At 39.8% G+C, this 16,447-nt stretch overlaps 1 protein-coding gene across 2 annotated transcripts in view; it reads right to left on the reverse strand.

Moving 5' to 3' along the window:
* Positions 1-413: 413 nt before the first annotated feature.
* The window catches only part of ctdp1 (CTD (carboxy-terminal domain, RNA polymerase II, polypeptide A) phosphatase, subunit 1), a 29,931-nt gene continuing 13,897 nt past the window's right edge, over positions 414-16,447 (reverse strand). Inside the window, exons 12-14 of one of the 2 annotated variants that reach the window (XM_058047367.1) lie at positions 14,673-14,878; positions 1,664-1,845; positions 414-1,284 (exon numbers count right to left, since the gene is read on the reverse strand). In XM_058047367.1, coding sequence (XP_057903350.1) covers positions 1,683-1,845; positions 14,673-14,878 — 369 coding nt within the window. In that variant the 3' untranslated portion in view covers positions 414-1,284; positions 1,664-1,682. Of the gene's footprint in view, positions 1,846-14,672; positions 14,879-16,447 lie in introns of both variants that reach the window. The other variant, XM_058047368.1, reaches the window with a different exon arrangement.

Here is a 16,447-nt window from a genome sequence, read left to right on the forward strand (position 1 = left end):
TCCACCACTGACTTTGCGCTGCTGCTTCCGAGGGTATAATCAAGCTGGCACCTGCCGGGCCATCACACGGCCTGACAAGATGATGAGAGGCCCAGAGCAGATGTCAAGGCGTGCTATAGGTGGACACTTATACCGCCGCTGCTTCTCACTGCGGACGTCATTGTTGATAAAAGAATACATTCAAACTATTATGTTCCCTAAACTGATGCATGGTGTCACCCCCCCACTCCCACCATGTCTAATGACCCTGCGTGTCTTGAGCTGAAGCCTAATGGCTCGGCGATGGTCTCCGTGACAAAGGAGCCATTAGGTGGGAGTCTTACCGTGTCGTACGCCGAGAAGATAATGGATGTCATCAGGAGCATCACCGGGAAAGAAATGTACAGCAACACCTTTGTTTTTAATATCTTTATTTAGTCAAAGTAGCTCTCTGGGTAAATCTAATCCATTAGTTTGTCATTGAAAAAGAAGGGGAATACAAAGGAAAATAACATGTGATGGAAATGATGGATGTATTTAATACTGGAGCCGGAGGAGGGGGTGGGGGGTTGATGGTAAAAATACAAATACATTACAACAAATAACCCCAATTCTATTCCCCATTGCAGTGTAGCTCAATGAGGGGAACTCTTCAGCACCTTTTCTTTTGATTTGAGTTTCTTTTACTTAAAAACGACATTTTGAAACTTCACGACATATCCACTCACTTTTCATGGAAAAAAAGTTTTGCAGGGATTTCTACCAAGGTCATAAAATACACATTTTTTATGATGTTGGTTAGTGCCTTCACTAGTCCAGAATATGTTAACAATGTTTACTGTACTTTTTTTGTTAATCAGGTAAATCAGCCATTTCTGCCCCAACACCATAAATTCAATGATGTGTCTTTTTAAATATATCAACTATATGCTTGGAGGTTTTTTGGGGTAAAATTTATTTAACAGGAATTTCTGGCCCACAGCTATAAAATACAGGTGATTGGAAATTCTTATTTTTTACGGATTTTTAAAAAAAAGGAATATTTTGCTCAGTGCCCTTTTTTTTAGTCACCTGACACTAAGCTTGGACATGTTTATTTCTTTATTTTTTGGTCAATATATTTCCCAGGGGTTTCAATGCCATGTATTTCATTGTTGCAGGTAAGCTAAGTCCCAATGATTTAGCTTAGCGTGCTGTAAATACGTTCACCTCAACGGATCTCCATTGGGGCGCCGCCTTGCGCTGAGCTGTACAAGCGCCCGTGTCGAAACGTGATTGGCTCCAGTGTAAATTGTCCAGAAAAGGCTGAGAACAAGAGAGGGGCAGGGTTCAATGTCAAGGTCAAAGTGCACAAGAAGATATAAAGCAACAACCTCAAAAAAATCACATAAGCATAATCATTTTTATATGAACAAATATGACGTGAGAAGTCCAAAAGTGAAATTTAGCTGCACGACTTCAAACTCTTTGGCATGAGCGGCCACATTTGCAAGGATTATCGCCACTTTAGTCGAAATAAATTAAAAAAACTCAAAAGTATTCATTTTTTTTTCCAACAATTTATTTTCTTCACAATAAAATATCTGCCCACCAAAAAAAAAGAGGGGGGGCTATCAGGATGAATATTAATGCTACAAAACACAGCAATACTGTACAGAACATTCATCGTTGTTTTCATAATTACAGCTTGTCAGCGTCCCACGTCACATAAAGTCATTAAGCTCCGCCTCCAATGCCGCCGCCATCTCGTCAGCCTCGGAGGAGCTGCACTCCTCTTCCTCCTCCTCCTCCTCCTCTTCTTCTTTGCAGGACTCATCAGCCTCGTCGTCGTCTTCCTTGGCGTCGTCGTGCTTCCGTTTGTGGCCCCTGCGTGGACCAGAAAACATCTTTTAGAAAGAAATCCTCAGCAAACTAGTTGGGAACCTAAAAGCCTAGCCCAGGGGTGGGCAAACTACGGCCCGGGGGCCACATCCGGCCCGCCAAGTGTTTGAATACGGCCCGCCCAATCTTTCCAAAGTATTTCATTTAAACTCAACATACAACCTGGCATCATGGCCTGAGCCAACCTTTTGATGGTTTTATCAATTTCGTTTTTTGACATGGTCTGTTGTTTACAAAGTGCTCCTGAAAAAAGGGACACAAACACATAATAATAATCATAATAATAATAATTATTATTATTATTATATTATTAGATTATTATAATAATTATTAGAACTATTATGATTATTATAATTATTATATTAATGCTAATTATTATATTAATTATATATCATATTATTGTTATATTTGCATGTTTATCATATTTATCATGTTTCTACAATCGCATTGTTACATAAACTGGCTCACTTGTTTATGTTAAGAAGATGAAAAGGTGCCAGGTAGAATATAAAACTGTGGAGGAGCAATTGCATAAGTAATGGTAATGGTTTTGTTTTTTGTTTTAATAATGTACCTCGTACTGAAGTAGGAGGTGATATGAGCATCCAATGCCATAATGTGTACCATAGTAAGTGTCAATATAGTGATATATATAGCACATCATGACTGGTTCAAGACTCTTCATCCTTGTATTTAGCAAACATCAACTGCTTGTATTGTTTCTTGAATTGGCTCATCGTTGTGCATTGTTTGAGGTCCTTACTCAATCCAGTCCATAGTTTGATTCCACATACTGAAATGCTATGGCTAGCATAACGTAGTCCTAGCATAGAAGTGTTTCAAATGTACTTCTTCCCTGAGATCATATTTCTCCTCTCTCGCAGAGAAGTATTGGATGACATTTTTAGCTAATTGGTTATTTTTAGCCTTATGCATTATTTTAGCTGTTTGAAGATGAACTATATCAGCAAGTTGAAGTATAAGTTGAAGCATTCTGCTTTGTGGGTTATTTGAGTGTTTTTATTGATTTCTTTGAGAAATTGTATAATCATCATATATATCCGAAGAGGAGCAATTGCATAAATTGTTTTTTTTTTAAAAGAGCTTGCTGCCGGTTTTGACTTGGTGGATTATTTTGGAGTCTATTGATTTTTCATTTATTGATTTAAAAAAAAAAGTAACAATTATGTATACGTGGCGAGGGAGGAGCGATCGCATTCATTACAGGACACTTGTACTATATTTCAGCCAGCTTGCAAAGTTTTTTATTTTATTTTATGGATTATCTTGGAGTGATTTTTATTGATTTATTCTATTAAATTTGACTGTTATTTCTTTTATAATAAAAAGTGATGGTTGGTCATCATTTATAACTGCAGAGGAGCAATCCCATGGATTTATTTGTGGGGCAGGGTTTGACTGTGGATTATTTTGGAATCTATTGATTTCTCTTATTAAAAAGTAACAGTTATGTATACGTGGCGAGGGAGGAGCAATTGCATTCATTACAGGACACGTCTATTTCAGCCAGCTTGCCAGGTTTTTTATGTTTATTTTGTGGATTATGTTGGAGTGATTTTTATTGATTTATTCTATTCAATTTGACTGTTATTTCTAAGAAAAAGTGACAGTTGGTCATCATTTATAACTGCGGAGGAGCAATGGCATGGATTAATTTGTGCGGCAGGGTTTGACTTTGTGGTCTTTCTGCTGATCTCTATACTAAAACTGACTTGGCGTGTCGAAGTGGCGAGGAGCGATTACGCTGCAGTCATTCCATGACCGCACGTTGTGTTTGTTGAGCTACTTTATATTAGCATGTCATAGAGAAGAGCCAATAATAGCCAAGAAGTATTCATTGTTTATGGCGGATGTCTCCTGGTGCATCATGGGCCCACGTGTCCAAGCGTCCACCACATTTGGTGGAAACGCCGCTTGTGAAGTGTCCACTTGTGTGTAGAAGACATTTCTCCAGCAGTAAACAAGCCATCCTTCTTTCCAAATAAACCAGCCAGGAGTTCTTTACATCATGCTAATGAGAAGTATCCGGGTGGTCTACTTATTATTGGGGGGGCGGGGGGGTTCTGACACCAGCTCTCATTAGAGCCCAGCGCTGTCACACAGCCTCCCGCCACAGCGGGACTGTGGTTTGGTGTTCATTAAAGGTTAGATGTCGGCTTATATCGGCCACGCCGGCTCGCTGACGGGACGGGCTTTGCGGACCCCCTGTAGACGTTACGATGGAAGGAGGGCTGAGGTGTTGCAACAACACGATAAGAAGCCTCGGAAGTTGACGGCGAGCTGGTAATGACATGAGCGCTGATTAATCGTTTGCTAGAAAACGAGGCACCTTCTTTGGTAATTGGAGTTATCCTCTCTATGGAAGGACGCTAGGGGAACGTTTCAATATGAAAAGAACACTTCACTTTCCCATCAATTAACAGCACAGACAACTGGGGGCGGCGTCAATGAACTTTAAGGTTGCTTTTGGTTCCGCTTGGTTACATCCAATCTCAGTCTTTATCTATTAATCCCAACACCCCCCTCCCACCCCCCCCACCAAGTTGATCAAATCCTTCTCTTCTCATCCCCTTTGATGAAGAACACTAACGTCAAACACGAACTGACAAAGCAGATGCCGAGATGTTGTACATCCCTGACAGTGATGGCTTTGGGGGTCTACACAGGACCCTGTCCTCTGGTAATCATCAAGTTCACTATTTGCTTACTCGGGCTGTCAAAAAGGCGAGAATAAGCGAGCAGCAATACCAAAAACTGCAAGTAATCCGACCCACTTCTTTCTTCTTCCTCCTGGCCCGTGCCTTCAAGCTGCTTGTGTCAGCACTTTTTCCCTTATTGTTCACTTATAGCATAATATGAAGCTAAGAAAAAAAGCATCTCAGGAGTCCATGTTGATGTTTAGACTAAGGGTTCCCGCTGTGGTGAAGTTATGCATATAAATAGTTATTGCTGTTATTTCCTATGGGAAAAATGGATTTGAAATAAAATGAATTGTTTACAAAATTAGGGATTTCACTAGCATTTCCAAAGACTCTACCCTACAGGTATGAATAGAAATAATACTCTTAATCTTCGTCTTGTGTTAGGGTCGGCACCGACCCGTTTTACATTTTAATGCATAAAAAGAATCACATAACATTTGTTTATTGCATCAAGGCTTTTTTGACTTTGTCAGGAAACTCTATTTCAACAAAATAAAAACAAAGAAATAATTGTTACTACATTTTAAAATGGTCTGGTTGAAATTATGACCGCTGTGTTGTTAGGGTCGGTTTCGACTCGGTTATAATAATATGACTATAAAGCAATATTTTGAGCCACAAGTGAAATCATAAGTGTACAATTAGCCAACACAATGACAACCAGCTCCTCTTCTCATCATGGAAGCTTCAGGGGATTCTCATTTTGACCGCTTTTCCAGTACACCAGCAGAAAAACAAGGTCTAGACATGTGAGGTGAATTCACTCATTTGATTGGCTGATTTCACATTTACAATTTGGATCATGGAAAGAATGGCAAGAAGTACAGTGAACCAAGATCTGGACCTGTTCTGATTTTTGATTTCAGTTTATACTAAAGTTCTGTTGCTGAAAACAATCGCTTTTTCTTGACATTAATATATATGGGTCAAAACTGACCCGAACACCATAGATATTTCTTTAGTGATTAATACTAAAATTAGAAAATAAATCAAACTAATTGATTTAAGAGATACGTTATATAGCTCTCAGTAATAGCCAGGTAACAAAATAACCTTCAATTTATTAATATGATTCTTTTGAGGTTCATTTTACCATTTTTGGAAATTAAAATCGAGGGGTATAGTGGCAAAAAAAGGCCTACATGCCCACACCAAAAGTATCAATAGGAAGCCTAAGAAGGTAACCAAGACACGAGAAGCAAATTTGATGGTAACTTATTGTTTGTAGTGTATTTTATAGCTAATTTAATACATGGGTCAAAACCGACCCGTTAACATAAGAGATGATACCAGAAAGCTAACTCAACATGTGGCTAAGAGAGGTTCTTTCAAGCCACAGATGGCAACTTTTGTGTCCATAGCCGTGGGAACAGATACGAGTAATAACTCACGGTACGTCAGAAAATGGCAGCTCGGAATGAAGACGCCGCCTCGTTAGGAGTACCTCATTATACTAGCCACCTTTTTTCACGCCGGGGCAATTAGCGCGATGTGGAGAGAACGCTTTTAGCACGACTCTCTCTCTCTCGCCCCCTCAAGTGGCTGATGAGGAAGGAGGGCATGAAGGCTGGAGAGGAAGGACTATCAAAGTAAGTTGTTCTCTTGCTTTGCTTTTCATTTTTCATGTTGAAAAACATGTTGCCTTTAATCATCATTTCCTTAGCCTTGTAGTCGGGGTTCATAGAGCATAATAAATACATCATTTTCATTTGCCACACTTGTAAAATCCTTAATTAAAATCCATACCCTGCACTGGAGCGTTGAGGCAGATAATAGAATACACGAATCCCTCGTTTATCGTTTATCCCTCGTTTATCACTGTGATGAGTGAATTCCTTGTTTAAATTTAATGTTACAACCTCCTACATACAGATTTGGACACTATTAGAGCCCTCAAGACAGGAAATAACACCCCTATAGTCGTCTTTACACTTCTATTACCCAACATAGTAGACATATTTAGTAAATAAGACTATAGACTCACGCATGGTAGCATTGAGAGAGTTCCTTCTTCCAGGACGTCACACAGAGTCTGACGTTCTTTTACTGTACCTCAATGCCAACAGGAGGGCTCAAGCTTATGTTTTTTCAATGTCTTACATTTCTAGTTTACTTCATTTAGTAATTTTATGAACGTGTTAGACTATTAATAGTACATATTCAACCAAAACAGGACGATTTATTATTATATTTATGGAGGGACAACTGTATTTGTAACATTGGTACATCTCTGCAAACATGGTCTACATTTACCACATGTTTGCTGCTAATTAAGAAGTGAACTCGCCTCTGCGGTTTAAAAAACACACACGTGCCCAAGTAACAACCACTGGCATGGAAACAGGAGTTCAATTACCAATACTAACACATTACTTACACATACGTACAATGTGTGCAGTATTTATAACTCCTGTCAACGGACCCATTCTGTTCGCCATTATTTCTTAGGAGAGCAATTAGTATAAAGTATAAAGAAATTGAAGGTCAAATTGCCTATTTTGTTTCATTTTCCACAAAAAACGGAATGTTAGCGAGCAATAAATGACATTGTCATGACAAACGGCTGACAAAAGCACTCAGCAGTCAAGCATTGGCAGCACACCTTAGCATTGTTCCTGCTATTGGTCTGCCAGGAAACCTCTAGAAGAGGCAATAAAAGCGCTAATCCTCCTTTCAAGCATCACTCGTCCAAGTACAACCCTTGGTAAGAAGCACGGGGGTTGGAAAAGCTGGTTTTGTACAAGCGCACATACGAATTTCCCAAGTCGAGAAGCCAGTAAAGGCATCTCAATGTCATTTTAAAAGCATATACAAAATTCGATAAAGCTGTTTTGTTTCTGCAGCCGTGTTAAGACGTTTCATTCATGTGCAGGAGCGCATCTTGCCGTAGAGGTTACGCATGACAGTTCTGAAAGAACAAAGTGCTGTTGGCTTCATCAATCCAGTGCAGTCATTTGAGCACACACAAATGGAAAAAATGCGCCATTAGTGCACTCTTTATCAGAAAATCATTAAAAACAATTACAACAATACCTCTGGGCTTGTCTAATTAGAAAACTCTACAAGGCTAACGTACAATATGGAGCTGGATGGAATGGCTCACTTTGCTGTTCAAATGTCAAACTGGAGTTGGAATTGAAATATTTGGAAGACGACGCTCCGAAAGTCCCACAAAAAGTGGAAGCTACCACATAAGGCGCTTTTCCAACCTTTATTCCCTGAAAATGTACTTTACTGCTGTAATATATATATTTTTTAATTTTGTTTGTTTCTTTGTTTTTGGTTGTTTCTCATAATACTGTATGACAACTTAAAAATATATTTTTATATTTCAACAATATGCTACTAAAATTGTATGTATTATTGTTCACAATAGTTTGGGAGTTTATTCTCGTAAAATTGTGTTTTTTCTTGTTCGAATGGCTTTTTTTCTCCTCAAAATTTTGAGTCAATATTTCTCATAAAATTTCCATTTTTGCTCTTTTTTTGGTAATATTAAGGTTTTATTCCCATTATATTTTAGCTTTACTCTTGTAACATTATAAAGTTTTCCACAACCCAAATAATAATGTATTTTTTCTCGAGTGTTTCATTACGCAACTAAAATGGTTCTCTTTGTAATATTATGACATTCTTGTATGAATATGACTTTTTCCTCGTCAGAATCCAATTTTTGTTCCTTTATTCTTGTAAATTTGCTGCAGATTTGTCGTTTTTTACTCCTTAGTTGTCTTGTTAAACCATCTTATTACAATGTGCCATGGGCCAACAAAAACAAAGCGCCCCCGGGGCCGCACTTTGGGCACCACTGACATAAGGGGGTACCAGCGATGGCAAAGAATGCAACAACGACCATAGAACCGCAAATGATTACTGCTCAGTACAGTTTGGCTGAGTCTGTCTACATTTATTACAATAGAAGATCTGATTCATAATTTAAACCGTATTTGTACACAAGTTAATCCAGTTTTGACCATGGAAGACATGATTTCAATATGCATTCTTTCCAGTGGTGTTGGGATCCAGTTTGTGGCGTTTAAAATGGCGATATGATTTTGAAATGTGAATGGGGCCGCTCTAAAGCAGTAGAAAAAGATATTTGAAAAGAAGAGCATGTCGTCCATATGGAGTGCAAGGACAGCAGGAGGAAGTGAGAGGGTCCAATTTACACTATATTTTTATTTTCTAGCTTTCATGTGGGTCAAAGCAAACAGTGATCAAAAGGAGAGCAAACACTGAGGCGACTGTTTGCGTTCTTCTGTTCGCAGAAGAGTCAGATACGCTGCCAGATTTGAATAATTGAATTTTTTTCCGGGGCGGTGCGGCATATTTTATCCCAACACGCGTTTGCTCAAGTGCCTTTTAATATGATGACATCGCTTATTTCTCCATCCATCAATAAGATTTCATGTCTGGAGAATATACAGGCCTCGCATACTGACACCTTTCTTATAGCTGGAAAAGGGAGAAATCTAGCCCCCATAGTGGCAAACAATATGAACACGTTTAACCCTTCACTGCCTTTCAGCTTTTTGTTTTCAAGCCATTTTGGTTTCCACTTGGTGACATTTGCCAGGAGGTGAAACATTGTAGGATTCCTTAAATTGGACTACCGTATTACTATTGTGTATTATGTAGACTAACACTAAGTAATACAGTATTTTTGCAGCATTTCTGTCCTTGTCATGAGGACCAAATGACTATACTATATACAGGACCACTTAATGGATAACTAAATCTTCCTCATGCAAACAACACTTAGGATATAGGCCTAGCCAAATCAGTGAAGGTCACATGACCAACACCACCGATGGGCTGATCAATGCCAAGTACAGCAATTTACTGTGTTTGGATAGTTTATACTGCGGTAGAGCGCAATATTCTAGTGGAGAAAAATGATTTGCTATCAAGCAAACAGCTTGGGGGTGATGTTGAAACCGTTGTCGGTCGATGTGCCCATTAAAATAAATGTGGCGGTGCATTCAATTGCATGATTTGTTCAATGAGTTATTATCACCCAACAAACGCACAGTGAATCCACTTTCCTGGAAGCTAGTATTTTGACTAATACTGACCTTTTTCATGTGAACGCTGCTTTAATAGCTGCCTGTCATAGTCATAGAAGTCTCCATTTGAAGGCGCCATTGTGTAGTGATGAATATTTATTAACCCAAATGTTTGAGGAACAAAACAACAAATCATCAACTGGCTTAGCTACAGTCTAATTTGTCGGGTTTGCTCTGGGTTTTTTTATTCTAGAGAAGCTGCACACAAGACTCGTGACATTCTCAACAAGAAGGTCGGGACCCAAAAATGGGTCACCGATCTTTGCCTGGGAAATACAAATAATAATAATGTAATGACCCAAAGTCTGTGAATGCATCTCACATTCTCGTTGTCTATGCTATTCGCTTGCTACGACACAGTTGCTGATATCTGCGAGAGACAGTGTTTCAGGGCCGCAGCTCACGTTGTGTTCAAATCAGTCAACAAAAATTTGGGTTAAAAAAATTATCGCGCCTGAAGTGTGATGGTGGGTCCCGCTGCCAAACAAGTGGAGGACCACTAATGTAGAGGACCTTTGAGAAACGTTTTTATAGCATAACAGCAAAGCAGTTCTGTCATAAAAGGAGGATTTTTGCAGGAGGTCCTCGGCCTAATAGACACCGAGACAGGTTTAATCCCTACCCCCGATTCGTGGAGGATCCAATAACTGCTGCACATTAATTAATCAGGTTTGACTTAACTTTGTGCCACTCTGAAAAATCCTCAATTTAACAGCCCCAAAACTTTAGGACACTTTCCAGTCTGTCTTGCTTCAAACACGCTAGAGAGTGAAGATAAATACCCTATGAAAAAGTCATTCCCAAGCTGTAAAAATTCAATAGATTTTTCCTGGGACGGCTGCAACAATGACTATAGGAGAAATTGGCACCAGGGGTACTTTCATCAGCCCCGGACTTTTAATCTCCACCAAGGAGGTACAGTATATTGGGATACTATTTCCCATGAGAAAATGGAGGCTGCACTACCGACAGAACAAAGATTGTGCAGCATGAAGAAATGTGGAGATTGGCTAACTAAAGTTGGGAGAACATTTCATAGGTTGACCAATCACATAAACGCAGATGTTACTTATTACGCGTATGAACCCGTAACGTGACCTTAAAAGTGTGGCAGGCTGATGACTACGTGTGAATGCATAGAGCAGAAGGTAATCCCCTATGCGCTGCTTTAATAATTCATCTAACACAGTACAACTAATAGTGCTGGCTCATCACTTATGACAACACTGCTCACAATCTGTTAAGGATTGCCCCGGGCGCAATGAATGTCACGCTGTGATGTGTTCACTTGGTTTAACAACAGAGGCACATCTGGTTCAAGCAAACATCCGCTGACAAATAGTGGACACACTAGCTAGCTTGTGAGAAATATCTCATGTTCCTGCTATTATGTACCTTTATCAATTAAGTACAGCCTCCATAATTGCAGTAGATTGCAATAACAGGGTAAGTGATACATAATGAACCCTTCAAGAACATTGACGCCCATCTGTTGTAGCCCAGAAGACAAGCTGGGGATATTTTGAGCCATTCGGTTTATTTTCGAGTCCTTCTGCCTATGTTGGATGAATATAGGTTGGATTTTACAGATGATTGTCATTTGAAAAATGTTTACATCTACCATCTCTGTTTCTCAAATTAGCCTAAAATTACGAAGCTACAATTAAAAAAACCCAACACTGTACAATAACTGTGCAATAAACCATGCAATAAAGAAGTGCAATAATAGCGAAATACTGAAAACCGGTGATTTGATTGGATGAATACAGGTTGGATTTCACAGAGGATTGTCATTTAAAAAATGTTTACAACTACCATCTCTGTTTCTCAAATTAGCCTAAAATTGCAAAGCTACAATAATATTTTTGAGTCATTCCGTTTATTTTCGAGTCCTTTCGAGTGTTGGATGAATATAGGATGGATTTCACAGATGATTGTCATTTAAAAAATGTTTACAACTACCATCTCAACCACCAACTACCACTGTTTCTCAAATTAGCCTACAATTGCAAAGCTACAATAAAAAACCCAACACTGTACAATAACTGTGCAATAAACAAGTGCAATAATAGTGATATACTGTTAACCTGATTTGGTCAACATGTACCTGTATATATAATATATATAACTTCTGATTTTTATTACCCTCATTTTGCACTTGTGTGCTATGTACTATACTCTTGTACTTTACCCTGCTGTAGACCTGAAATTGCCCCTTGTGGGATTCAGCCACAGAAAAATATTACTGGTAGTATAGTGGAAAAATAATAACTATAATAATAATAATAATGATAATAGGTCAATCCTCTCATATGTTTTTATGTCAACAACTTAAAAAAAAAAAAGCCACAAATATACTAGATTTAAATTTCAAGCTGAAGTAGTTCTCCCAAATCCATGAGAAGAAACCAATCAAGCCAGTGCAGTAACTTCATTGCCACGGAAAGACAAGATGAGACATTTTTGGATTTCACACTTGGCCGTCTGACAACCTGAGCCACAACCCAACAAACGCCGGCCCCCTCCCCGCTCTGTCGCCTTCACTCTGCTAAGAACAAGTGACAAGTTTCACGCGGCAGAGAGGCAACCGAGCGTCTGAATGAATGCGCATCGACAGAGACAGGAAATGAAGACGGCTCATATCGGCGGATGTGTGTGGGCCCCGAGTGGCTCCAATTATGGTTGTACCCAAAGAAAAATAATTTCACAACGGCAAGGTTGTGCAATTTTTGATAACTCATGTTTTGATTTTTGCCAACTAGCTAGATGCTATACTGATTGATGCTTGTATCAAATGACTTCCACAGTGGTTCATTTATTTTTACGCTTACACTTAAACATCAGACATCTAAAGAGATGCGTTCTTTGTTGACATCATGAGGAGATATTGCAGCAGTTAGTCGATTTTTACACTTGGTGACCATTAAGCCGTGTAGGGTGGTGTATTTGGTGCATCGATCAACCAATCAGAAGACAGAAAAGTGCTGATATCACTGTGGGTTGGCTCGCTGGCCCTGAGAGGCAAATCTGAAATCTGATTGGCTAAAAAAAACCTCAAAGAAACAGCCATTGCTATTAGCTATTGCTAATAGCCTGTTGGGAATAGATTAATATAATTTAATTGAACAAATATTGTATTTTAAAATACTTAAAACATGAATTCCATGTAAATCATGGTGCAAATCGGAGGCGTGTCGGAGCTTTTAAGGTTCCACTGCATACAGAAAAGAATGAATGAACTACAATTTTTAAATATACTGACTTTTATGCAAATGTGTGTTATGATTGGGTTGCATTTCCAGTTCAACAATGCGTCTGGATGTTCTGCATTTAACAGGAAGCGACAGTAATGGAAGAGTTTATCCTTGGAATGCTTTCGAGAGGATTGTGCACGGTTCCCAAAAGTACTTGCTTTTTTAAATTTGCCCGCCATGCACAGTCAATTCGGGCTGCTTGATCATGTTGTGCCAACTCCTTCAACTAGTTTTCCGTTTTCAGACACATCAATTAAACCAACCTCAAACCGGATGAGCTTCTCCACTGCTGAGTCCCGCGAGCCCCCCAGAAAAATCATATAATATGCTTCAAAGTCAAAGATTTATAAGGCTGTCGGCCAGATTTTTACACTTAAAGTGAACCGGTCTGCCCACACGAGGGGGATGATGGTGGAGATAATGTGCTGAAAATAATCACCAGTTGGAATCAGCATAAATCACTCAAAGGTCATTCTCCGGCAGAAAATCTAATTAAGCTAACTATGCACAACTATTGGCGGGACTTACAATGAGGCGGCGGAGAATTGTGTACAATCGCTGACATCAATGTACCCTAAAAAGCCTCGTCTTTGGACGAGCAAAGAGCAGACAGCAACATTATTGTCATCATCGGGAGCGGGTAAGAACAAGACGAGGGACACGTGCATTACTGCGGTATCTTAGCAACAGATGCACGTCTGTTTGGGTGAGAACTACCAATCCACCTTTCTCAGGCGTAAGAGCTGAATTAATGAAAATTCTGATTGAAAACACCAGCACTAAGACCCTAGCCTGAAATAATAAACGCTATTAGATGGTTATGAGGCTTAAAAGAGACATTGGAAATAAACTGCATATTGTCTATTGATAATTACTGCACTCACTAAGTGACATATTTACAGTGAATATATTAAACTGACCAGAAGAGACTGGATTCCTCCAGACTGAATCTAATGTCCTTCAGCAAAACCAAGACTCCTGCTCACAACTGTCTGCTCTCCGTTTGAGATATGTCTCCATGGCAGCAGACCACTCTGCCTGGTTCCAGCCTACTGATGAACTAAGTGGTGCCTTATTGGAAATTTGCAAATGACTCGCTAAGCATCTTTGCTCCATGTAATAAGATATTTCAAATGGTTAAGATTTGCTAAAGGTTGCTAAAAGATAGGGGACACATTTCCACAACTGTGAACTTGCAAGAAATTGTTCTGACCTCGGTATACGTATGGCCGCCAATGCCAAACAAGTACTTTCGAGTGGAAATTTCTCTGCAATGCCGTGTCATCACTGCAAAAAATACTTTACTCATCACCATTATCTTAAAATGACCATTATAATTCCTCCTCTGTTATAAGACCAGTTGTCTGACCACTCTATTTCAGGTCCACCCATATACATAAGTGACAGGGAGAAAAGCTCTGACTCACTTGGGTACAAGTTATAACCTAGACCCTGAATATAAAACCTATAAGACATTTTGAGACTTAGTTTGTATTTTGGGTTTGTTTTTTCACACAGTTTTTGACACATTGGGATCCTACAAAATTAGCTCAACATAATGTGATGCAGTCAAGACAGTTCCAGTATTAACTATACATCTTTCTGCCTTGTGGCCTACAAGTACTTTTGTTGGTAGGGAAAATAAAATAAAAATAAGCGAGTCATATTGGATATGACAGCATATGCTATTAGACAGGAACCCATGAGAACGCTATTGTATTTGACCATTGTACTGCAGAATAATAATGTGAATGGGTTGTGGGTCTCACCTTGACACAGTAGCCCCACTGGATGTCGCTTGGACCTCTTCCTCCGCTGTCAGCTCCTGAGGACCACCTCCTCTTCCCCGTCCTCCTGTTAGGGGTTCGGCTCCTTGCGGCTGTTCCTGCTCGTCCTCCACCTCCTCATTACCCGCTTTCTCTTTCCCCCGTCCCTCACTCTCGTTGTCGCTCTCCTCACCCAGGATGTCATCCACCTATTGATAAAAAAGACAAGGAGTTGCAGCGGAGTGACATTATGGACAGATGACTCAGTAATGAGACATGCTGCATTGTGGACCACCTGAACAATTGTCTCTCATTTTGTTGCTTCTATCTAAACATTTTTATGGAGTATTTCATCCAAAAAATAAAAAAAAATTAAGAGCCCCATGTTGTCAATATTGTATGTCATTGTCGAAGTAGAGCAGGGTGGCTAAAGTCCCATCCGGGGGCTATTTGCGGCCACAAAACATCAACATCAAATTAACACATATAATCTTAATTTCATATTAAAAGTGGCGGTCAAGCATATTAATGCTCTGTTCTTTAGCATGTTAACATAAAGGAGGAGAATATAAGTGGTCAGTGCATCCTTCGCTTCTCTGTGAAAAAAGTAGTGGGCCTACTTTTCATTCATTCATAGCTTGTAATATTATTATGGCTGTGAAAGTCGTTCAAATTCCCCTGCATGAGGTCAGTAAATCTGTTGCTAGACTTTCCAAATGGCTTGTAAAGAAACTCACACAAATGTCATTTCCCGCCTTTTATGAGACTTTAATGTGCTGCCATGAAACACAGTACTTGAAGGCACATTAATGCACTTTTTGAAAAATGTAAAATATGCACGATTGCTGCTGCGTCATTATTGGCGTTATAGGAAAGCAAGAAGGCTAAAAAAGCAGGACCAACAAAGGCAGTCAATTGTCTTGACATCTTTTCCCCAGGAGAGCGATAAGATTACAGCCTGGATCTCCCGCTTCACAGCACAGTGAATGCACGATGCAGTCATGTGTTCCCCATCGCCACAATTTAAAAATCTGTCATGACTCATTTGACCTTTTTCGGAAATGGAAGCATGAACAATCCCGAGATATATAGCAAAGTTCCCACAACATCCATTTCCTGGCTGTAATCAAAGGCCACGCAAAGTGCAAAGGAGGCTTTCAGAGCACCGCAGAACAGAGCGCCCGCACCCACATCCCTACCGCCCTTCCTTCCCTAAAGCTACATCACAGGCTGCAAATACACTAGCTTGCCTGAACCCAAGGTAGATTCATTTTGTTCAAGTTGGAAAAGCACTGATTTCTTTTATGTCTCACACAGGAACACTGAAAACGGCTGCAGTTCATCTCATCGAATCGTTTGTGGTCAAATTGCTTGAGCATGCATCAGACAGGTTTGCTTGACTTTATGTGCTGGGATTAGCTCTTAAAAAAAACAACTGAAACGCTGAAAAATGCAGCACTGCTGCTTGTGGTCCTGAATACCTGCGTGTATGTGCGACAACCAGTTGAGGCGGCGTCTTGGTTCCGTTGGAGGTTTCTTTCCCTATGTTATTAAAGGAACTACAATTATGTGAAATAATGATTTTTTTTCAAGCTACTGTGCCCCCCCCGAAGTCTTCTGGCACCTCCAAGAGGAACCCATACCAACTAGACTAGATAAAGCAGTACTAGGCAGACCTAAGCTCTGCCCATTCCACCTAGAGCAGGGGTCTCAAACTCAATTTACTTGGGGGCCGCTCGAGCTAGGGTCTGGGTGAGACTGGGCTTCATCAGGTTTTC

This window comes from Doryrhamphus excisus, chromosome 14, assembly GCF_030265055.1.
Source record: "Doryrhamphus excisus isolate RoL2022-K1 chromosome 14, RoL_Dexc_1.0, whole genome shotgun sequence".
Lineage (NCBI taxonomy): Eukaryota > Metazoa > Chordata > Actinopteri > Syngnathiformes > Syngnathidae > Doryrhamphus > Doryrhamphus excisus.